Source organism: Amblyomma americanum, chromosome 2, assembly GCF_052857255.1.
Source record: "Amblyomma americanum isolate KBUSLIRL-KWMA chromosome 2, ASM5285725v1, whole genome shotgun sequence".
Lineage (NCBI taxonomy): Eukaryota > Metazoa > Arthropoda > Arachnida > Ixodida > Ixodidae > Amblyomma > Amblyomma americanum.
In genome coordinates, this window is record NC_135498.1 from 1,070,783 (window position 1) to 1,093,731 (window position 22,949).

The 22,949-nt window shown below is 45.7% G+C and overlaps 4 protein-coding genes across 4 annotated transcripts; 1 reads left to right on the plus strand and 3 right to left on the minus strand.

The window, feature by feature from the left end:
• Positions 1 to 2,284: 2,284 nt before the first annotated feature.
• On the minus strand, positions 2,285 to 5,757 carry LOC144120419 (DALR anticodon-binding domain-containing protein 3). Its single transcript, XM_077652779.1, has 2 exons — positions 4,034 to 5,757; positions 2,285 to 2,746 (listed from the first exon to the last, which is right to left on the minus strand). Exons 1-2 carry the CDS (start codon positions 5,175 to 5,177, stop codon positions 2,394 to 2,396), a joined length of 1,497 nt encoding a protein of 498 aa, XP_077508905.1. The 5' UTR covers positions 5,178 to 5,757; the 3' UTR covers positions 2,285 to 2,393.
• On the minus strand, positions 5,177 to 5,683 carry LOC144119467 (protein PBDC1). The gene has a single exon (XM_077652071.1). It carries the CDS (start codon positions 5,681 to 5,683, stop codon positions 5,177 to 5,179), a length of 507 nt encoding a protein of 168 aa, XP_077508197.1.
• Positions 5,758 to 7,564: 1,807 nt separating the features above from the next.
• On the plus strand, positions 7,565 to 8,563 carry LOC144120424 (U6 snRNA-associated Sm-like protein LSm5). Its single transcript, XM_077652789.1, has 5 exons — positions 7,565 to 7,765; positions 7,864 to 7,959; positions 8,189 to 8,216; positions 8,300 to 8,372; positions 8,457 to 8,563. The coding sequence occupies exons 1-5, from the start codon at positions 7,723 to 7,725 to the stop codon at positions 8,487 to 8,489; spliced, it is 273 nt and encodes a 90-aa protein (XP_077508915.1). The 5' UTR covers positions 7,565 to 7,722; the 3' UTR covers positions 8,490 to 8,563.
• A 1,720-nt stretch (positions 8,564 to 10,283) lies between these two features.
• On the minus strand, positions 10,284 to 22,926 carry LOC144120423 (MICOS complex subunit Mic10-like). Its single transcript, XM_077652788.1, has 4 exons — positions 22,810 to 22,926; positions 22,515 to 22,562; positions 22,333 to 22,442; positions 10,284 to 10,406 (listed from the first exon to the last, which is right to left on the minus strand). Exons 1-4 carry the CDS (start codon positions 22,880 to 22,882, stop codon positions 10,362 to 10,364), a joined length of 276 nt encoding a protein of 91 aa, XP_077508914.1. The 5' UTR covers positions 22,883 to 22,926; the 3' UTR covers positions 10,284 to 10,361.
• Positions 22,927 to 22,949: the final 23 nt, after the last annotated feature.

Here is a 22,949-nt window from a genome sequence, read left to right on the forward strand (position 1 = left end):
GAGTGCAAGAGGAGGGGCACAGCTCTTCCAAGAAGGGGGTGGGCGGGCGTTGCAAGTAGTGTCGTGTGGCATGTGTGTGTTGTTATGTGGGGGTGCTTTCACAGGTTGCGTGGTAGAGGCTTCCCTAGTGAAAGTGAGCAAGGTGTGCAGCAGGAGGGGAAAAAGGGGGCCTAGTCCAGCCACTGGGAACGGTTGTGAGCGAGGGCAGGTGTTTAGCTGGGCATGGATATGTTGGTGGCAAGATCACAGAGGGAGTTCTGGCTGCCACTGCATACTGTGATGGATCGCAGACAGACAACCAGATCCGTGATGAGAGGTGCTCAGCATAGGCTTGACACTCTTAGCTTTGTTATTTTTCCATTTTTGCACCAACTTAGCACACTGCGAATGCGCACTCTACATGCGCTATTTTATTGTGTACGCTATATTAAAACTCCCTATTAATGCTTCTTTGAATATTGTGAATTACTGGCTATACTGAACTCACCCTAAACATTTTTTATCAACCCATGCAGTTTTTACCACATATATCAACCACGGTTTGATGTTGAGCCCCCAGCAGCAAGAGATGCCTACTCGAATGGCAGGCTTCGCTGCACCTGCAAGTCACTGGTGCAGTAAGTGTTTGCGACGTGGTTGATATCAAAAGATCAACAACTAGGTTCTTTTCGTTTCTTTTTATCCTCGCAAGAAAAAAATCACAGGACGGTTACAAGCGTGTAATGCGAATGCTTGAGCGTTGCCTCTGCTGTGAATTTTCACAAACGTGTTCTGTTTCACAATGACAGCTGTTAAGCGCCCATTCCGGAGTTTTGCATCATAGTAGCCATCATAACCATTGAGTGTGGGGGCTACCCTGGAAGGAGGAGTGAGCCGTTACCACTGAAGGAAGGATGAGCGTGGAGGAATCCCCAACAGGATATGGCACCTGCCAACCGAGGCTTACCTCCAAAGAAACCCAGTTCCTGCATTCAACACATCATCAGAAACCAAGAACAGTTCTATGCCTAGCACAGCATACGCCGCTGTCAAAAATGTGCCTGTGCTCCTTACGTGAAGGGCTTCAGTGAAACCTTGCCCTGTATTCTTGGCAAGGAAGGGGTGCAAACAAGTCAACCACCACCACCATTGGACCACCCGAAAAATGGTCATCCTAAAGAGAAGGCCCAAGGCCTTGTGTACAAAGTCTCCTGCTCAGAGTGCCCGGCTTCGTACGTCGGGGAACTGAATTTCACGAAATGGGTAGGAGCAGCACAAAGCTGACATCAGACAAGCAAAGCGTGGTGGTGGCCAAGCACTGCGAGGCATGTGACTGCAGGATTGACTTGGACGCAGCTATTGCACTGCAGACCGAAGGAAACCCATGCAGAAGGCTGCTGCTGCTTGAGTCGTGGGGAAATAACCGCTCCCTCAGAATGCCTTCCTAAGCCCATGGTTAAGTTTAGTGACCTGGCGGTCAACTGCATGCGTTTAAAAACTCGCCCGCAGTGACACTCCGATGAAGGAACCATGGCATTTTCTTACAAGATGGTTGGTGTGCATATCTTACTTAAATTTTCATCCCCAGCCAGACACACACCCGTCGAATGTTTTCATTTGAGCTCAAATAATGCACCATACCTTGTGTGCAGTATTTTCAATAATGATGCATTAGTATTTATGTACGTTGCAGTTGCACAGTACAAATGTTATGCACATGCACTGAAAATGCTTAATTGTCTGACCTGTTCGAACACAGAAAACAGCATTGACTGGATGTGCCCACTAGACAGTCTTATGAAAAGAAGCATCTTGCTGCCATCGCTCTGCTCATGGACGAGCACATTGCACAGCCAAGTCTTAAACTCACGGAATGGGAAATTTCAACAAGCACAGCAACAAATATGGATGCTCATGTTTCGGAGTGGGCCGAGAGAAATTATTGGCCTTTATTGGTACTTGGCAAGTGCAAACTATTCTTGTGTGCCAAAAAGGATTTTGAATCGCTCTTTTCCTCGCTAAATTAAGGTGCAACTTGGAAAGGGACACAAAGGGTGCCTGCCTGTGCAACAGGTCTTGCAGCACTATTTAATACATTTTTTATGCACCATGGCAATGCAGTGGCCTATGGCTCTCACAACAGTAGACAGCTCCAGATTAATTATGACCTCCTGCACTGCACTGAAATCGGAACAGATTTATTTTTCACCTCCACTGGGATGCAGCCAGGATGTGGCCTTGGCAGCAGGCTCAAACATGTGCATTTCCACCTGTCTTTTGCAAAGGAAGCAACAGTGCAACACTCTTGTTTCACCAGTGGTCCAAAGACCAGCCCTTTAATTTTTAGTGAGGCCATACAATCTCAGCCTGCAGCAAATACCTGTTTGCAAACAAAGGAACAAACAAAAGAAGAGTTACATGCGGTCCAAAGCGCACAAGCCAAACCTCTTGAGCACGCACAGCACAGTCTTGTGGACGGCCTTGATGAGCCACACGCGTGCACACACCGTGGCACTGAGGTGTGGCTCTGGAGGCAGAAGCACCCGCACCTTGCCGTAGTAGGCGCTGAACTCTGAGCAGAGCCCCTCTAGAGCCCGCAAGAGGCTGTGTGCATTCACCTCCACCCTGATGCTGCTGCTCCGTGCAGGCATGGGCTCCCCAAGCACCTGCCAGCACTGGCACAGTCTATGCCACAGCAGCCACTCGGATTCCTCCGACAACAGGGCACAGTCCATGTCCGGCAGTGGGCAAAGGGCCGGGTACACGCCTGGGTAGGGAAGCAAAGAGGGTTACACTAGGAAAATAAAAGCCAACCTAGGCACAACACTGCAGGGTTTCATTGTGAAATGCATTCCGAGGTGACTGACCAGGTATGCTGCAAGCACTAAGTAGAACAACTACTCAAGCAACTACAGGCAGAGTGGGAAAAGAAAGGTTGCTTATGTCATGCAGTCATGCTATATGCCTAGCATCCTACATGTAGGGCACAGCTTTTTTGCACAGTAACTCAAAGTGTATTATGTCCAAGCTTGCGCCCACTAGCGCAGGTTCAAGACAGTCTCAACTTATCCTGTGCAACTGTTGTTTTGTGTGCATTCAACAGGACCCACCAGTCTTCTCTGGATGCCATTTTTGAAATTTGACACCATTCGTCACATTGTAATTGTGCAAGAAAAGCAAGCAATTCTAGCTCACTGTCATCAGGAAAACAATACACGTGATGAGAAATGTGATTTTAGAAATGTCAAATATTTGAAGCTTGAAGTACCTTGAAGTATCTTGCATTATAGAACGGCTCCAAAGTCTGTGTCGAGAAAAATATCTCAACCAATAAAGGGCTAATTCTGAATTGTGAAATAGACATTTTATACCGAAGAATATTTCATTTTTTTTTCTTCAAATTTATGAACTTTCAGCACATATGGGCTAATCAGCAGCATGAAACAGCTTCTTTTGCTAAGAAATGGCATTTTCATTCCATGCACACATTTATTTTAAACCGCTTTGACCACATGCAACATCATGAGCACTGTGCATGCCCCAATAAACTATACTCTGTTTCACACATAGCAGGCAATGCTGCCAAAGCTAGCATGCCTGTTTGCACAGGCTAAGTCCGCGCCCAAGAAATAGTTCACCCTACAACCAAAGTGGACACAAGCATATTTCACTGACATATCTATAAAGTGCCGTGAATGGCAATCTCCTGGACTTCATTCTACATCCTGCCACATTTTCTTCCTCCAACTCATCGAGACTTCAAGAAGTAAGAATCACTTCCAAAAACTCGCCAAGGCTTTAGTGCGACCTGATAATGAGTTTCATAAACCTTGCTTTTTTCTTCTACTGAAAGTTTCCCTCCAGAATATCTTGATGGTCACAGTAGCACACTTAGGTAAATGGGCACAAGTGAGACAATGCTAACTGCCCACAAGTGATAAAATGAAATTCTGGGGATCTCTGCCTTAAGCTAGCAACTAGATTCTTAATGAACTGTGAACTTTGCAAGAAGGCCAACTTCCAGCTGGCTCAAATAACTGCATGAAAGATTCACCTTCTTTGACAGCAGACTCGTACTTGTTCACTATAGCAGCAATTCTAGCCAATGTGTACTGACAAAAATAGTGGCCCTTCTCAGCGTGGCTCAAGCGTTGTGAAAGTTTCATCTTGACATTCTGTTTGCTTGAAAGAAACTCGTAAGCAACTTCAGTTCCAACAAGCATATTGACTGCAGAAGTGAGGTCCTCGGGAGAACAAAAGGCTTGAGGGCGGTGGAAGGCTTCCGTCACAAACGCCTTCCTCTGCTGCCAGTAATCATCAAAGGAACGGTCAGCAGGTTCGACGCTACCCTCGTGCATCAGGTGCAGCACCTGCAGCTTGTTTGTCTCTGCCAGCTGGCACAGTAGTCCAGCCTGCTGCACCACAAAACTCTTGCAGGCAGGGGCCACAACAAGCACGACACCAGGTGGAGGTTCGCAATGACTCTGCACAGCATGGACAAGCTGGCTCGCAATCACAAAAGCTTGGCTGTCGATGCTTATTTTTCCAAGGCATGCATCACAGCCCACCACATCAAGGCCCTCGCTCATGACATAGCTACTCAAATCAAAAGTCATATCCTTCTCATTATAGAACTTTGAGCACCAGGCCACATGGGCTACGTCATTTTCACGCAGGCAGTCCCCACTGCACGTTGCTACACTGACCGAATCCAGTTGCCCCTGTGTGTAAAACGGCCTGCTGGCATAGATGACTGCACCCATGCGTCGTTCAGTGTAGCACCTCGTAACATAGGCTGCCAGTTGTTCAGTCCGGATGCTTGTAAATGAGGTGTCCAGGTGGGGAACAAATATCAGCACATTTTCCTCACTCGTGTAATCTTGTCTCCCTGTTCCAAATATAAAATCAAGAAGTGACCTGTAAGCTGCAGCGCGGTTCAACGAAACTTGCACATAACGCGATGACAATTCGCACTTGGCGACAGGCACCGTCCATGCGGCGCTGGCAGAGAGGAGCTCGCTAGGCAGGCACTCCAAATGCGGCTCGAGGCTGGGCTTCCCGACGAAGATTCGATAGTCCGCCGCCCCGCGCTTAGTGGGTGCACCCACCTCCACAGCAGGAAGAGCGGCGTCGCTCACGTTCGCTCGGCGGCGGCAGAAGTCCGCGAGGAAGGCGGCAATTGCCTCGCGGGCTTCCATCACTCGGCCTTTCGCCGTTTCGCCGGGTATTTCTCCCGTATGCTGTCGTTGCAACCTTCCCTGTTCCGCGCTATCTCCAAGGCGTAAAACTGCACCCTTGGCACGAGGGTCGTGTTCTCTTCGGCGTAGTCCTTCTCGCTGTCCAGTCGCACTAGAGTGGCGAAGTTGAAGTCTTCGACGACGTCTTCGAACTTGGTGCAGAATTCCCTCCACTCCTTTTTGGACTCTTCACTTTTGATTTCAGACTCCACGAGATGTCCGACATCCAGCTCCGGGAACCGTTCCCTGAAGTCCTTATAGATAGCGTCGTCGTGAGGAGTCAACTTGAGGACCTTCGGATCGACAGTGCTGATCAGGCTGAAGTAAACCTCCATGTGCTCGACAGCTTTCATGGCCCACAGGGATTCCACCATGGGATCGTTGCCAAACTCGGAAGCGGGCCTTGTGAGCAGCTGCGCAGCGCCCAGCGCCCCAACTGGATCCACGCCATCCGCAATATTCGCCATTACTACGGCGTCTCGCGATAGACTTGCAAAATGGCCATACACTGCACGATTGGCACGTGCTCGGGTGCCGGTTGCGAGTTGGATGAATGGATGGATGGATACGGCTGAACCCTTTACATCGGGCGGTGGCTCAAGCCACCTAGCCATGTCTTGTGAAATTTTACTCCTGTCTTGCTTTTAGCCACCAATCAGATAACCTTCGCTTGGTTACTTCTAACCTCTTAAAATCCACTTTCCCCTCACTATCCCTAAACCCCAATGCATTGGGTAAGTCAGCCCCGCTGCCTTCCACTGTAGGGTGAAGCCCTTTACAGAAAAGTATCAAGTGTTCAGCCGTTTCCTCCTCCTCTCCGCACGCAATGCACAAAGTGTCTATCTCCTGGTACCTGACTCTATACGTCTTAGTCCGCAAAACTCCAGTCCTGGCCTCAAACAGCAAAGAACTTCCCCTACAATTATCATAGATATTTTCTTTGACAATTTCCTGTTTAAAGGTCCGGTATGTTTCCAGTGCCGATTTCGTCAGCATCCCTGTTTTCCACAACGCTCTCTCTGTTCCTTTAACCTTTTTCTTAACCGATAAATGCTGATTTGCCCCCTTACTGCTGTCCAGATATTTGCTTGTCAATTTTCTAGTTCGCTTTCTCCATTTCGTGTCAACATTCTTTATATACAGGTATCTGAAAACTTTCCTAGCCCACCGCTTTTCCTCCATCCCTCTCAATCGTTCCTCAAATGCTATCTTACTGCTAGCCTCTCTGCTCTCGAAAGACGCCCATCCCATATCCCCCTGTACCCCCTGATTTGGTGTATTGCCATGTGCTCCCAAAGCTAACCTCCCTACTCCCCGTTGCCTAATTTCCAGCCTTGCTTGAACATCTGGCCTCATACACAGGACCGCATTCCCGAGGGTCAGGCTAGGGACCATCACCCCTTTCCAGATCCCTCTTACCACCTCATACCTATTGTAATTCCACAGTGCCCTATTTTTCATGACAGCTGCATTCCTACTAGCTTTATTCATTACATATTTTTCATGCTCTGTCAGATACTCAACACTGTTATTTATCCACACCCCAAGATACTTGTACTCATTCACTACTTTTAGCACGAACTCCTGTATTCTATGCTCGCCGCCCTCTTCATTAAATATCATGACTGCAGATTTTTCCTTACTATACTTGAAGCCTAATCTATCTCCCTCTGTACTGCATATGTCTAACAACTTCTGCAGGTCTTCCTTGTTGTCAGCCATTATCACTATATCGTCCGCGTATATTAGTCCCGGTAATGTCTGTTTAATCAATTCCCCTTGCTTGAAAAAAGATAGGTTGAAGCCTAGTCCACTCCCCTCTAGCTTGGCTTCCAAACCTTGCAGGTACAACATGAACAACAAAGGGGACAGAGGACATCCTTGTCTAAGCCCCCGCTGTATCTCTACAGGCCCTGATACATTTTTTTCCCATTTTATGAGCACTCTGTTACCTCTATATATATCTTTTAAAAGATTAATTACTCCATTTTCCACATCCAATGTGCTCAATATGTCCCACAAATGCTCCTGAGTAACGTTGTCATAGGCTCCCCTAATATCCAGAAATGCTAGCAATAAGGGCCTATGTTCCTTTTCCGCAATTTCTATACACTGTGTCAATGAAAATAGATTGTCCTCCAACCTCCTTTGTTTCCGGAACCCATTCTGTAGTTCTGGCGCTAGCAGCGCCAGTCGGCGTACGATCTGTGCTGCTTTTGCACTTAGTTACACCTACACTGAAGTGAAAGATTTCTCATCTTCTAGTTGCTCCTAACTATTTTTATAGCAAAACGCGGTGCTTTTATAACAAGAAAAAAAAAGCCGTTGCTCCTTTTACGATTTCAGGACAAAGGTCATCATCATCATCTGTAATGCATTTCAAGTCTAGACTAAACTCGCGCATCAAGCACGTTGCCGCAAACTGCGAGCAACTTGCGTTCCGCGCGAAGTCTGTGGCTATTGCTCGTAGCTTGCACGCTTTTGCTAAAGTTTAGTGGTCTTAAAGATGTCCTTGTCTGCCGTGAATCCGTCTAGCCTGCTGCCACTGGGTGCGGTTATCTTGCGCCAATACTTAATTCACGTTGCAACTTTCGCGAGCTCGTAGTGGTCACTCCGGATTTAACTTGCGGCATTCTTTTCCTTGTAGAGCTGATTGACAAATGCATCGGGTCAAAGATTCATATAATCATGAAAAGTGACAAGGAAATAGTGGGAACTCTGCTTGGGTTCGACGACTTCGTCAGTATCCTTTGTTTATTCATTTTATGTTCGTGTTTTTGCTCGTTAACCTGCGTTCTGGTCATTCGAAGTTGAACTTAATGAAAAGGGTAAACAGCGTGAGAGTTCTTGCTAACGCTGCGTTAGTGTCCTGTGTGTTCCTTTCTCTTTGTCTTAAACCTTTCGCGCAGTTTACCCTTACCATTCAGCATGAACGCCCGACAAATCTTATTGTCCTTAACAGCGGCTTGTAGATATGGTGCTGGAAGACGTCACAGAATAGTAAGCTAAGCTTCTACTTTGGACTGCTGCTCCGCTCTGGTCGTGCTTGCGAGCGTGAACAAAACTTACCTGTTCCCTTTCAGCGAAAGCACCCCCGAAGGCAGGAGAATAACTAAACTCGACCAAATTCTCCTGAACGGAAACAACATTACTATGGTAAGCAATGTTCACGCGTTTGTTTGCTTGGACGCACACGAGCGATAATGCCTCGTGACAGCTGCTGTCGTTTTCTTCCTTCAGATGGTTCCTGGAGGCGACATGCCCGACTCTTGAACAAGAAGTGTTCGTGCCTGTGTCGAAAAAGTACATGTCCAACTTCTCATGAATTAAAGCATTTGTCGTGTTTAGTGAGTAAAATGTTTAGCTTGCCCGAAGAAATGGTGTTGAAACTCATCTTCGCGGCACAGATGGGCACACTCGAGGGTAAGGGGCGGTAGGCTTATCCGGCAGTTATCGGCCTGCCAGTGGTTGAAGTGTCATGATGAAATTCGTAAAACTGCTGAAACAAGCGAAATGAAGGAAGCCAGTGTGTGCAAAGAAGTGTGAACAGCTATTTTTTCACACTCGAACCCTGTCCTCATTTTGCTTCATAGTTTTCTAATCTTTTCCAGAACTAATTGCAACTAAACATGTTCTGGTTATTGGCTTTACCACAAAATATATCAGAAGGCACACTGCAACTGTGTTGCACACAACCAGGTGCCGATTCATTGAGCAGGGAAGAGTGTCATGGAGAGTTCGAGCAACGCAAAGCTTGCTGTCTCAGGTCTCTCGTCACGTTTCAGACTGCATTGCAGTTTTTAATGCGAAAGCATTTCTTGGCCCGCGAGTGGCGTCACCGGAAGCTGTGGACAGAGTGTGTCCACACGAACTGAATAAAAGTTAGGGTGCCTTGATAGCGCCGCTTTCAGGGTGAAGGCACCACTCTTAACATCGGCATGTTGGGTCCCACTCTGTTCGCCTACACTGAAAGCAGTGCGGCGGCGTGCTGTTTCAAACAGGAAACTACCTCTACCGCATGATATTTCTCGAATTTGGTGTCCTCCCAAGACAGGGTGGTTCCATAGATTATTTAAGGAGTGAACCATAGTTACCCAGAAATATATCTTCTTTCGCAGCTAATCTGCCGAGAAACTCTGTGCCTTGTGAACAGTCATTACATCCTCACAACGAGCATAGCATACTCCATTATTATATTCGTCAGACTGCTATTCAAACAGCTTTTCGTTCACCATGAAGTCAATTGCAAGAAGTCGCCCTTGACGGTTGCTAATTTCATTTTACAGGGATGGAACGTTAAAGCTGCGCATTATACCTCCGCCCCCAGCAAAAACTGTTCTGGAACGCAAGCATTTCGCATGCCTTACCTCGCATACTTTGAAGTTTGTTGGTTTCCAGTTGTCTCGCTTGACATGTGATTCCCACTTTTTTTCTTTGCGCGCTCTCCTGAGCAAAGCGAAATAGCTGCTGTCCTTTTCTAGCATGAGCAGAACTCCCGGGAACAGAACAGTCCGCTTGATCTCAGACTGCTGCATCACGCACACAATGCATGCACACTTCCAGCACAGGCATGGCCCAATGGGCGAGATTGCCTACTTTCGCCTCGGTTTTGTATGTTTCGAGTGTTCTCCGCCGCCTTCCTTTCTCCCGATTAGAAACACATCATTATGTGCCATGGCGTTTATTCTCCCGAGTACAGCAGCTTCGCTACACATCGCACCTTCTGCACCATGCTGTCAGAAGTCGCATGTTTTGTTCACAAGACCACAGGCAAACCATCAATGCACCAACAGATAGTGGAGACAGCATTCATGGGCTATCACACTTTTGTTCTTTAAACAATGCAAAAAAAAAAAGCTTTGAGGATAAAGGACTTACAACTGGATGTATAACATGAAGTTTATAAAATGAAGTCCTTTGTGATGACTGTTCTGAAACTGAAACTTGCCTGAGTAACAAAGAAAACTTGGTGCTATGAATGCGACTAAATTTATACCTGTTATGGACTGTTTCACTAAAGGAGCACTACAGCTATCGCAAGAAAAATACACACCTGCAGCAAGGTACTTGAACGTTCCAAAGCATTTAATATTTAAACAAGGTACTAGAATTTCGTAATCCACATGCTACATGAATAGCAAGCGATCATTTTGAGGTGGCAGCTGCTGGCACTGCATCCTTCTGTTTTGCCTGCAAAGTAAAATGAGTGTCAACTGTCAGCACTCTTTCAAAAACATTAACATCAGACAGCACTTATGTGGAACCAGTTGACAGCCACCACAAGAGAACACCTTTTATGTGTGAGCATTGGAGGGGACATGTTGCAGAGATGGTGGCAGATGAGTAAACAGAGTGAAGCCCATTGTGACAGGTGGCAGTTAAATTAATGACTGCTCATGAGAGGTTAGGGTCACACAAGCCCCACTGATGGCAGCACCTAACCGCTGCACCAGGAGTGGTATAAGGACTCCTAGGGATCTATGAACATATAGTAGAGAACGATTTATGTCGCATCGTTCAAAGAATGAAAACGAAGATGCCAAGAACAAATTTAAAAATTCGTGAGCGGTCTATGAGCGTAGCTTGCAACAGCGACTGCTCGTGCATTTCCAGTGTGTCACCGAAGCGAGTGCCATTGAATTTTTTTCAAATATAGCCTTCAAGGTCAGTGTTATCTCCCAGAAGAATTAACAAGCCTCTGCTGAAATGCCTGAAAGCATTAGCCAGCACTGCTACAACAAAGACCAGCTAGCACATATGAAGTGGCATGTCAAACTTGCTGTTTTGTGTGAGAAATATTACTGGCAAAAAATTATAGGCATAACAGTGTTCAGGGCCTGGGCTGAATATCAAGGAGGCCTCACAAACAAACAAGAGCACAAACAAAAGCATCAAATCGTTTACAATACAAAACAACACTAACAACTTATCGTGACTAAAGGGGAAGACAAGCAACACATATTCAGTAGCAAGCACAAAGCATCACCAGCAGCAGCAGCAGCATGACTATGCCCACTGCAGGACAAAGGCCTCTCCGATATCTCTCCAATAAACCCTGGATATTGGTAAACTGCCATTCATAATCAGAGAGAACCTGCTGTAAGGCCACTGTAGCGAGCACAAGGCCTTTCCAGCGTGTGTGCCGAAAAAAGAAGAGAAAGAACTTTCCCAAAGGTGCACGCTGCTGTAAGCACACCCCAGCGCAGGGGACAGGATGTCTTCCCCCTCGCGACCTTGGCGAAGCGAAGCATGCGCGGACAGATGTTCGAGAAAGTTCCAGCCCTCTCGAGAAGACAGGGGGAAGGAGACTTAGCTTAATGTGTGCTGGAACGCCTCCTCCCTCTCTCAGCGCCCTCGCCTGCTTCTAGAAATTTCGAAGTAGGTTATTTAAGAGCGTGTAGCATCTTGTTATGCAGCTTTAAGCCAGGCTTCGTGCAGCGATGCAGACAGGCCCCGGCTTTTGGTAAGCCGTAAAGAGCGAGCTTGGAGCTTGAGTGTTAAAACACTGTTGTGACAGCTTTGGTAGCTGGTGCGAAGCTGATGTAGTCTACCATGTGAATTTGTTTCTGTACAGTTTATTTTGAAGTGTTATAAAAGTCCAGTTCCTCTGTTCGTCCGTGTGTCATCATCTTGCTGTCTACTACGGGTCTTAACGCCAAATAAACGAGCAACTCAAAGGAAGTGAGGTGTGAAGAAAGAAGAACCTATCGTCTTTACTCTTGCCATATGCTCTCTACCCCATTCTTCTAGTTATTTCACTCATGTGATGTCATTGAGCTTTGGCGCCCACATTCACAGGTTGAAAGAAGCTGGTTACCCACCCCTTTTTATTTTGGCTGCCTCTGAAATGTTACTCCAGAGGCCTCATGATAACAGACTTCCGGAAGCACGAAAAAAATCTGTGCCTGCCATTCCTTACATTCATAAAGTTTCCCATGGCATAAAAAAAGTCGCAAGGAAATATCAGTTTCAAGTTATGTTTTCCGGCCCGTCAAAGCTCTCAAAGAATTGCACTGTGACTAAGCCGGAGAATAAACGACTGGTTTGCACTATTAAGCATCAAAAAAAGTTCACCAAATGCAGGTCACAATTTGTATGCCAGATTCCTTTAAGCTGCGGTCTCGTTTACATAGGGCAAACCGGTCAATGGTTCATTGAGCGCACCAGTTAACACTTGCGGAATGTGCGCAACCAACATGGAAGCTTCCTTGCAGACCACTGCAAAACCTGCAAAGAATGTCCTCCGGAATTAAACAAAAAATTTTTTTTGAAGAGCGGCAAAGACAAATTTGAGTGACAAGTAGTTGAGGCATATTATATCAAGAAAGCGGGAAGAGTGTGCGCTAGTAGACCGTCCATTTTGATCAGTGACACCGAGGTTCTTTTCTTGAAGGGTGTCTAGGTTTTAATGTTTTGAAGTTTTATGTGTGCATAATTTGTTGTTCCTGGATGTGTTTTGTCAATCAAAAGAGAATTGTTTACAAGCCAATACTTTCAGTACTTTGACACTGAGATGATTTCTTGAAGGTTTTAAAGGGGCTCTGAAAGGGGCACTAATAAAGTTGCGGTATGCAGGGGATATTAAAGCACGCCGCTTCACGAATATTGTCAAGCAAGAATTTTTCTAATGCACTTTTTATAAGCTGAGTTATCTGTAGTCAAAATTTGAATTTCAGCAGCTTTGCACCTTTCCCTCTCCTCTCCTCACTTTTTGCACGCTGGAAGGTCGGCGGTCCTCCGCTGGCCCCACCTCCGGGAGTGGAGCCTCCTCATCCGCCGGAGCTAAGCGGCTTATTGGCCGCAGCCACGGTAGCTGCCCGACGTATGAACGAATCTAACCAATAGCCACCTTTCAACTTGTATACGCAGATGCGAGTGACGGAGGAGGGTGCGAGGATGAAAAAGTCGCCTGGAAGGGCTTGCCAACTTTCGCGCGTGATCGCGGGTTTTCTGCTGCGTGTAGAAGTGTATTATTTGGCTCAGGCTTTCGTGACAACACAGTGTAGTAATTGAGCGAGTTGATGTGCTCTCCTCGGAAGGTGTTTCAGAGCCCCTTCGTGCGCACTTTTTTTTTTTGAGTTATTGTTGGTCATTCAGTCATTGTCACCTGAGGTGTTAAAGAAGGAATGTCAAGACTGCGCCCTGTTTGCCTTGGCCAGGCAAGTGTGTATCTCCGTTGTGAGGATGAATTGCGTTCCTGTTTGGTTTTGCACTCAGATAATCTTGGGACTTAGTCCAACAAGTTTGCTCTTATCAGATGCGTAGTGCTGAATTGTTTCTTCCTGTCTGTTGGAAGTAGCGCCTACGTCCTGAATTATGACTGTTGTTGACTTCTTATCTTCGTATTATATCTGTTCGTATTAGACTACTGTGATACGGCTCAGGCGCTCCATAAAATGTAAGGGTGTGGGTGAATAAACCTCACTTGTGTCACCCATCCTGTTGTGCTCTTGTGCCTCTCTTGTCCTTGTCCCTTTTGCGCCATTATGACGTCAACTACAGCTATCAACCAACTAGCCCGAACCAAACTACTTCTTTAGCACAAGTAGTCCGTCTCATTGATATTCACAGGTCTTTTGGGTATTAGAAGTTGCTTCAAACGTTGATGTCTAGGTCGGTGATGCTTCAAAAATTTCGCTTCTTCGCAATGAGCTTCTTGTGCTAGGAAAGGTAATCTGCACAAAACACTCGGTCAGAGCTATACTTTGTCACCATGAGACGCACGTGCGCAGTGCACGCAGTAAGAGCAAAACGCAAGCACGCCTCTCACTCATCTGCGATGGAAGTAAACATCTGAAAACCGATAGGGAGTGCTGTGCCCGGGCTCCCCTCCACCCTAGGTGGACAGAACGCATCCGGCGTAGCCACTGCGGCGACGGCAACAGCAGGTCCCCTCCGGAGTCACCAGCACATCTTTGCTGGTGCACCCTTTGCCCACTTGATGAAAACTGTTCCCAAGGCCTGCCATAATGGACCACCCAGAGAAGACCCGAGTGACTATGGCTCCAATCACCGTGCTGGGACGTGTCACAATGCGGCCATCGTCAACCGAAAAGAACGTCGCGCTGACCTTTGAACACAAAAGGCCTTGTTTCTGGTGGTTCTTCAGCGTGCCGAGCACCACAGCAGCGCGTGAGCGCGCATTATTCCCATCCACCGCGACCATGTCTGGGGACAAAGGACCAGTTCGTGCCGGTTTCCTCTACCCCATGTGCCTTCCTAAGGACGCGAAAACAAACTCTCAAAGCGTCGCTTTCTAAAATGAGCATCTGTGGTGGGCAGGCGTATGCATATAGTAGTCCCGCTCTGACCACCGCTGCGGAGGTCGAATCGTCTCGATACTGACGTCCTCAGTGCCACCAACACCTTTTTGCTACTCCAGATCTTTCCTAACAAACTGATGTCCAATCCTTCCTGCATTCTGTGGACATAGCAGGCAAGAAGTCAAATATACACCATTTGCCAATCCTTGCTCAAGGGCCTCATTGGAGGGATCGTAACTACTCATCATCATCAGCCTGACTATGCCCACTGCAGGGAAAAGGCCTCTTCCATGTGTCTCCAATTAACCCTGTCCTTTGCCAGCTGCGCCCACCGTATCACCGTAAACTTCTTAACCTCATCCGCCCACCTAACATTCTGCCGTTCCTTGCTATGCTTGCCTTCTCATGGAATCCACTCCATTACCCTTAAGGACCAGCGGTTATCTTGCCTTCGCATTACATGCCCTGCCAAAGCCCATTTCTTCCTCTTAATTTCGACTAAGATGTCATTAAACCACTTTTGTCCCCTCATCTCATACCGCCCGCTTCCTTAATGTTACACCAATCACTTTCCTTGCCATGGCTCGCTGCGTTGTCCTTAACTTGAGCTGAACCCTTTTCGTTAGCCATTCATGATATGAGATAACCTGCCATATGCGCTCCACCCCATTCTTCTTCTTCTAGTTATTTCCCTCTCATGATCCGGATCAGCGGTCGCTACCTGCCCTAAGTAAACGTATTCCCTTACCACTTCCAGCAGCTCGCTACCAATTGTGAAGTGCTGTTCCCTTCCTGGACTGTTGAACAATACTTTGGTTCTCTGCATGTCATTTATTGATGCACTAGAGAAACAATATTATGCAACATAATTTTTATCGGTTGTGAAATCTGATATAAATGAGAATATGTGGACAAAGTTTAAAAAATACAATTTTTTTTTTAAAACTGTCGTCACAAGTTTTTATTGTTCTATGTTTTCTTGAAGTTAACGCGATCATCTCTCGTTATCGAAAAGACATAAATATTACCTCTGACAGATTGATATATCAGTGTGCATAGATGATAACGCACAATTACTGCCACTCTACAAGTCATTTTAAGAGCGTTAGCTCTTGTCATGTTTCTCGATTTCTTGGGGTCTGCTACCACCTCCCTTCGGTGTGAAATTTTCCAAGTCCTAGGAATTCAAGATGTTGGCCCCCTAGTAAATCGATATAGCAACCCAATTGGCGATTGATTGGTGATGTCATTAGTATATCGAACTGGTGCTTAATTGGAGAGGTTTCGTCACTGATTTCGTGACGTCACAATTAACTAGTCACCTGACTATGTTTAATCGCTTATAACTCAGTAAATAATGAGGTCATCATAAAACGAATTAGATATTTGCAATCCTCTAGATGAGTAAAACACGTTAGATGCCAATATTAACTTATGAAGTTCATATTTAATTACAGTTAGGCTTAAATTTAATTTATTTTAAATAATTAACCAATGATGTCATGATCTAGCTAACGACATATCTATAACGGGCTCGATGAGTAGAACATGATAGACATCAATATCGCCTAATTACGTTAATATTTAGATATGGTTAGGCTTAACATGGCGGCCGTGACGTCGGCACTCGGCAGCTCACAATTTCATACCTCATGGCAATCGGGCACCTGCCACCTCGAGGTAAGGAAAAATGGCCCTCCAAAGAGCCGATAAAATTTTTCATCCCAAATTGGTCAAAAATATCCGACCTCAAGGTGGTAGGCGCTTGCTCGCCATGAGGTGTGGAAAAGCCTAATCTTGTGGTAATACATCGCATGGCCGATATATTGCGCCAACAATCAGCTAACGCTCGTGACTTCAACGCCTTACGAGACGGTGGCGGCACGTTTTTGATATAACGGCCTGCAAACTAGAGAGAAAAATGTTCTTTGGGCAGATTTTGACTTATTTTATAAAAAACATCTATAGCTTGCAGACAGACAAAAAAAAACGGAGCACAAATTAAAACAGGCATACCTTTACTCAAACAATTTTCAGATAACTAACGTTGATATATTTTATGTAATTCATAACCAAAGTTGGCCAAAACAAGAGAACACTTAAAGGGGCTCCGAAACACATTTTCAGTGCATTGTTTTACCTGTTGGTTGCATAGAATGAGTTATAGTGATGCTATTAGCATCGGTCGTACCGCGTATACTGCGGTTTTTAATATTTTAATTAGCTTGCAAAAACGAATTCGTGGCGCTGACGGTGTCACCATACAGTGGTGGTTTTTAGCAGCAGATATGACATCACGGAGAGCGAGCTTTATGATTGGACAAAGAGTAAATATACTGCAAATTGGGTTAATAACTAGCGATACATTTTGTCAAGTTTTTGTGTTTTATATTACTTTAACAAAACCAGCTTGTTTGCCCTAGATAAAAGCACTGTAAATCAAGTAAAACAAAAACACGCCACCAGAGGCACTGGCTATTTTTTGCATCGGACTTTGCGCCTCTCTGTAAACATCCTACGACCTAGCACCAAAAACTTATGGCTACTCTCTATGTATCTGAGAGCGGCTTTGCAGAATCGATCCGATCGAGCCATTGAACTCTATAAGCGTTCGTTTTGGTCCCAAGGAAGGATGTGTTCGTTTCACATTTAGCAGGCAGTGCACATCGTCAACTTGTGGAAGATCACCGGGTGGCGGCGCCACGTTTCCGTGAACAGCGCGCGGTCCTTGCTCGCCGTGACCAACCAGCGCGCTAGGAGGGACGAGCTATGGTTGGTGATAAGCAGTAGCGGTACGCGCTATGCTAAATGTGTCTGATATTTTGCGCAGGCTGTCACAGCGTCGCAGTATCTTGCGCTCGAGTTCGGATCAATAAGTAAGAGAACGTCATTGACCAGTGTTCCCTTCTGCGCCGTCGACGTGACGGTGAAGCATTGCTGGATCAGCTGAGCGTTCACATGGTTGTAACCATGCAAACGGGGCTGCCAGCCTTGGCATGAACGAGTTACAGAGAACAGGCAACCATGGAGTGCAAACTTCCGCCACGTGCTAAGATAGGCTGTTTTGATTGGTTGCTCTCGGTGTCGTCATTGGGAGAGTGAAATGGGAAAGGGAAGCTGCGCAAAAATCGAGTTGAGGGCAACATTTTGTTTGCTTGTATTTTGAAATTTCTTCATTGAATAACTCCCGTTCCTATGCATCGATTTTCGTAATTCTTTTTGAGTCAGCATCTGTGTGACATAAAGAATCCATCTGAAGCGTAACCGGCATCCGTTCAAGCAGTGTTTTGCAGCCCCTTTAAGCGCGGAACTCCACTTCGTCAATAATTTCGCGTACTTCGAAAAAAAGTTTTGGAGCAAAACCAATTGCGGATCGCTTCTTTCCAGTGATTAGGCAACAATATATAAAAATTTCAAATAAATTTAAAAGGTTGACCAGCCACCCTTTGCTTGATCTTGCATGCAACCACCCTCCTTTTAGTTACACTAATATGCTTTGGCGGGCTAGTTGGTTACGAAGTATCTTGAAATTAACAGTGCAGTCTGAGACACACACACACACACATACAGAGGGCAAGCAGCGCTGTGCTCATCCTCGGTGTGTGTGTCTCGGACTGTGTTGTTCACTTCAAGATGCTTCTTTATTACAAATGCTTAACTACGAAGCATAAAGCATCCAACTGCAAAATCTGTTGCATAATGCATGAAATAGTGCAGTGGAAGTATGACCTAAAACACATCGACTTGATACTTTCTATGGCAGATGAAAAACTATCCGCAGACATTATCTAATACCAAAGCAAATCCCATTCTGTAGTTTATTGCAGAAAGAACAAAAATTCAGATACATTTATGCGACTTTTGCATGGTCTAAGTCCTTTCCTTCAACCTGAATATTTGCATGTCAACCTAGACTTTACCTGATTTGTGAACCTCTAACACTGCAGTCATAGATGCCCATGACAAATCTTGCAGTCCTGGTGCTCGATTTCTTTAGGGTGAAATGCTTGGGAAATGGGTCTTTGACCCCACCTTGACTAGAAGAAAGTACCTTGTGCCATGGAGCTCTTTGGCCACAGATGCCCTTGCACCATAAAAATCCATCATCACCAAATCTTGGAGTCCTTTTTTGAACACGCTCTATCTTCAAGAACATCTGTGAACAAATTCCACGCTACACACACACACATACTTTAACACTGGCCTAGTATTAGCGGGGTACAAAATTTCCTTCAAAACTCTGGGTGGATGTCCAGTCTAATGTCGCAGTTAGTGTGTTAATGTGATGCCCAGGTATTTCATTTCGTCAACACATTGTACCAGAACGTTATTCAGACATGAAGTAGACAACTTTTTCTTTGCAAAGTGTACATAACATTTTGCTATAATTCAAATCCGCCTTCCATATGCCACACCAAGAGCAATTTTTCTCAAGACCAAACTGCAACACGCATACCTTGTGAACATGATAACATGATATATAACTGACAGTCAAAACAAAAACAGCTGTTTGGGCTTGTTGGTCAGTGAACATGGTTTTTTTCGCGCTGCATTCTTTTACCATGTTCACTGACCAACAAGCCCAAACAGCCGTTTTAGTTCATCAGATTTCTTCTACATTGGGCTCTTTTCTTTCATCCATGAGCAAGCAAAATGCAGCCATAACCTGCGTGAACCTCATCGCTCAGCGCCCTGTCCTGTCCACTTCTGTCCGTCCTTGTTTTTTTCGCGCTGCATTTTTTTACCATAGTCAAAACAAGGCCTTCGGTTGAATAGCTGATAAAAATGAGAAACAGCAGTGGCCCAAGGACCAATCCTTGTGCTGCCATTTGTGATGTTTTGGGAAGCAAAGAAAAAAACTACGGTTTTAACCTATTTAAACCTAGTAAACATGCGAAAGCAAATGTTTAGCCTGACTGGCTCATGGTTTTGTGTTGCTGGGGCATCGGCATGTCTGGCTATGATATTAGACTCGGATTAAGCTCTGATCGATGTTAATGGTTTAGTTTGGTTTATTGGGGTTTAACGTCCCAGAGCAACTCAGGCTATGAGGGACGCTGTAGTGAAGGGCGCAGGAAATTTCGACCACCTGGGGTTCTTTAACGTGCACTGACATCACACAGTACACGGGCTCTAGAATTTCGCCTTCATAGAAATTCTGCCGCCGCGGCCGGAATCGAACCTGCATCTTTCGGGTCAGTAGCTGAGTGCTGTAACTACTAAGCCACCGCGGCGGGTTTGATCAATGTTAAGCTGATCTGATCTGTTCGTGTCGCAGATGGAAGTTGATGCAGATGCCGATGTGCAATGCACAGCGTGAGAGTGTGTTGTAGCTTATGTTTCACACGAGGCCTGATCAGCTGCGGCATTAGCATAGTGCTCTCGTGCAGTGGCCAGCAAAGCTGATCTGTTTGCGCCGCCGTGGGTTCGAATCCTAGTTGCGGGAATATTTATTTATTTATTTATTCAAAGCCAAGGATTCAGTAGTTTGAAGCTTTGGTCATGAAGTAGAGCTTTTGCTCTAAAAAAAAAAAAAAGAATTGGAGGGGACACTTATGCTCTGCCTTAAGAGTATGGCACGATAGCAATTATGGATTAATGGTCATACATGTAGAAATGGTCGTTCTCTACTTTGCAGTCACTGATCCCTGGAAGTCCCCATACCACTCCTTGCGTATGCTGCAGTGGGCAAGCAATGTGCCACTGCCGTGCGATGGCAGTGGCAGGTCAGCCACCGGTGGGACTTGTGCGATCCAACTTGCTCTCCCCAAGCAACCTCTCATGACCAATCATTAATTTAACTGCCACCTGCCACGGTGCGCAGTTTGCTCACACAATCCAGTTGGCAGGTTGTGAAGATGACACAAGGTTGCCTGACCTAAGTGGCCCACCTGCCTCCTAGGTTGCTTCTCTAGGGATTTTTGGTGCATTTTTTGCTCACAACACCAACATTGACGACTACGCCACATTTTCTCTGACATGAAGTGCTTAACACTGTCACATTAAAAAAGAGCGAAAGAATGTGGGCAGCAAGTGCAAAGCCAAAGGGTTCTTGAGAAATGGTAAAATAGAAAGAATAAAAGATTTTTTTTACCTCATCTATTTTTACCTTAAAGAGACCTTAAAATGATTCTAGTGCAACAGATCTGTAGAGGTGGTCTTTGTGGGTATTCAAATCATATTTGAAAGCTCCGAAATAATTTTTGAAAATCGCTGCTCACAGCTCGTAACTGATTAGGGCGACACATCCCACCGCGTGGTCCCTACCCTCATGACGTCAGTGGGCAGATGAGGCGACCTTGAAGGCTGGCTCTTGCTGCTCAATTGTGTTTATCCAGGTCAACCCGACCAGTCATACCATGCCACCTGTCGCAGGAGCTCCCCATGTGTGGACACACATGTTCCCTATATCCCCACCAACCCTTTCTACTGAGCTTGTGCACTTCTTTTCACAGGTTAATCCTTTTAGATGCCATCGTCCCCATCCCTTCCTCTTCAAAGAAGAACTTGGCAACCCTTATTCTCTGACAATAAAGCTTCACTCACTCCTCACAGTGAAAGCCCCACCCACCAATGATGAACGCTTTGTCTCAACAAAGTCCTCTGTCTTTCCCCTCCCTTGTTCACTTGAAGTAAGTTATGCGAGACTACATCAAAAGAAATGAAAACAGCATCTACCACACATTCCATATTTATCAGTCCTACTACTAAAACTGGAACTTACCTCAATTGTCTGGAATCGGCGAAAAACTGCAGTCAGCTGCGGAGGAATTTTCGTCAGAGAGAGCGGAGCAGCCGACTGCAGTTTTTCGCAGATTCTGGACAATCCAGGCAAGTTCCAGTGTTAAACTGTTTGTAAAATAATGCTCACTATCATAAGCTACCTTGCGGTTGGTGATTGAGCCCAAATAGGCCAGTAGTTTGAGCAGAAGAATTTTTTACAACCCAGATAGATAAATACAAAACACGTAGCATATGCATACTTATGTTAAAGCAATGTGCAATGTCATGGATGAATTCAGTAAGCTGAATGAAATACATGCTGAGTTGGGATGAAAAACCGTGGCCATGAAGGTACTTAATAAGAACAGAATAAATAACACATTCAAGCGTTTTACAACAATCAGATGTCAATGACGTCGGTCTATACAGCCGCTTTTAATAATAGAAGTTGCATTCCCCATTTCAGTCAAGGCAATTTTCTAGAATTTCATGACTTGGCAATTCAAACAAAATAGGTGCAAAGCGTAGGAACACACTTGGGATGTGATTTGGTGTCCCACCTGAACCGGGAGCAGAATGAGGATTTAAATTGTGAAATAGTGCCCTCATTTCAGCCTTGCTTAAAAAGATGTCATGCATTTCAGATGACTGTTGTTATAGTACAGGTGCCAGTGCTTGATGACAGGCTATGAAAGCAGAGTGAAAATATACGATCAAGCAATCAGCTTTTCTGGCATCATCTGCAAACATATCTCCTTTATGCGGGTGAGCTGGAACGTCTGTAGTCTTTTTTGTTACTTTTCACATATCACCACAATCCCTTTGGGTTATATATCATCGGCTAACAATGAGAAGTATGCTCGTTTTGCTGTCTAACTTTTCATTTTAAAGTTCTAAGTCTGTGATAGGAACTCTGATTTGGTGTTTTTTTGGACGCACGTACACCCCTGCCTTCTTTTTCACTGATAAACGCAGCTCTTTATTAACCTACGGAGTTAAATCTATAGAGTATCAAGAAATGGCGCTGAACTAAGAAGCGCACACAAGTAAAAGGGGGCTTTATGCTAACCCTATGCCATTGGCACTTTTTTTCTGCAGTACTCGGATGGTGGATGTGCACACACGTTTACCTTTAGCGTGTAGGCGCGCAGCAGGGTGGGTTCGTTGAAGGTGTGCTGGCAATTGTTGTAGCCCATTCCGAATCCGCTACCAATGCCGAACACGACGGGCCAGGCGCGCCCTAGGACAAGAGGTGTGATTTCTCCTCGCGTTCCTTCAACCGAAAAATCGTTCTGCAATGAATATCACTTACTTTTGAACAGCACCAGAGAAAACAGGGCACCGACACCAAAGCCGGTACCTGAAAACGAAGGTTAGAGGAAAGGGTCAGGGGTAATGCCGAGTCTAGAAACGCAGAAGAGACGGAACTGCACTGTAGGTTTGAGACGATAAAGTAGCGAGCAAATAAATTTCTTGTGGGGCACATCGCGACCGGCAATCAAAACATGCTGATCTTTTAGCGCTAACACCTCTGGGGAGCGTTACACTAGCGCAGGGTTACGGTAAAGTTATGGATCGCTGCTTTAATTAGGCACAGAGACACTCACCAACTTTGATTAACGTGTCGGCTACGCACTTATCCCACTTTTCGCCGAGAACGTCCTCCGACCTTGTCGCCATTTTTCGCGAATGGAAGGGGATGGATGTCCACGGCGCTCGCGCTGCTAACATTTAACCATGAAATAAA

Coding starts and splice junctions, on each gene's coding strand:
- LOC144120419 (XM_077652779.1), bottom strand. CDS start 5,177: ATGGAAGCCCGCGAGGCAATTGCCGCCTTCCTCGCGGACTTCTGCCGC. Junction 2,747..4,033: donor CGAGTCTGCTGTCAAAGAAG/GTGAATCTTTCA, acceptor TTCCCTACCCAG/GCGTGTACCCGGCCCTTTGC.
- LOC144119467 (XM_077652071.1), bottom strand. CDS start 5,683: ATGGCGAATATTGCGGATGGCGTGGATCCAGTTGGGGCGCTGGGCGCT.
- LOC144120424 (XM_077652789.1), top strand. CDS start 7,723: ATGTCCTTGTCTGCCGTGAATCCGTCTAGCCTGCTGCCACTGG. Junction 8,217..8,299: donor CTGGAAGACGTCACAGAATA/GTAAGCTAAGCT, acceptor GTTCCCTTTCAG/CGAAAGCACCCCCGAAGGCA. Junction 8,373..8,456: donor ACGGAAACAACATTACTATG/GTAAGCAATGTT, acceptor TTCTTCCTTCAG/ATGGTTCCTGGAGGCGACAT.
- LOC144120423 (XM_077652788.1), bottom strand. CDS start 22,882: ATGGCGACAAGGTCGGAGGACGTTCTCGGCGAAAAGTGGGATAAGTGC. Junction 22,443..22,514: donor TTCTCTGGTGCTGTTCAAAA/GTAAGTGATATT, acceptor CTCTTGTCCTAG/GGCGCGCCTGGCCCGTCGTG. Junction 10,407..22,332: donor TGCGCGCCTACACGCTAAAG/GTAAACGTGTGT, acceptor TTTACTTTGCAG/GCAAAACAGAAGGATGCAGT.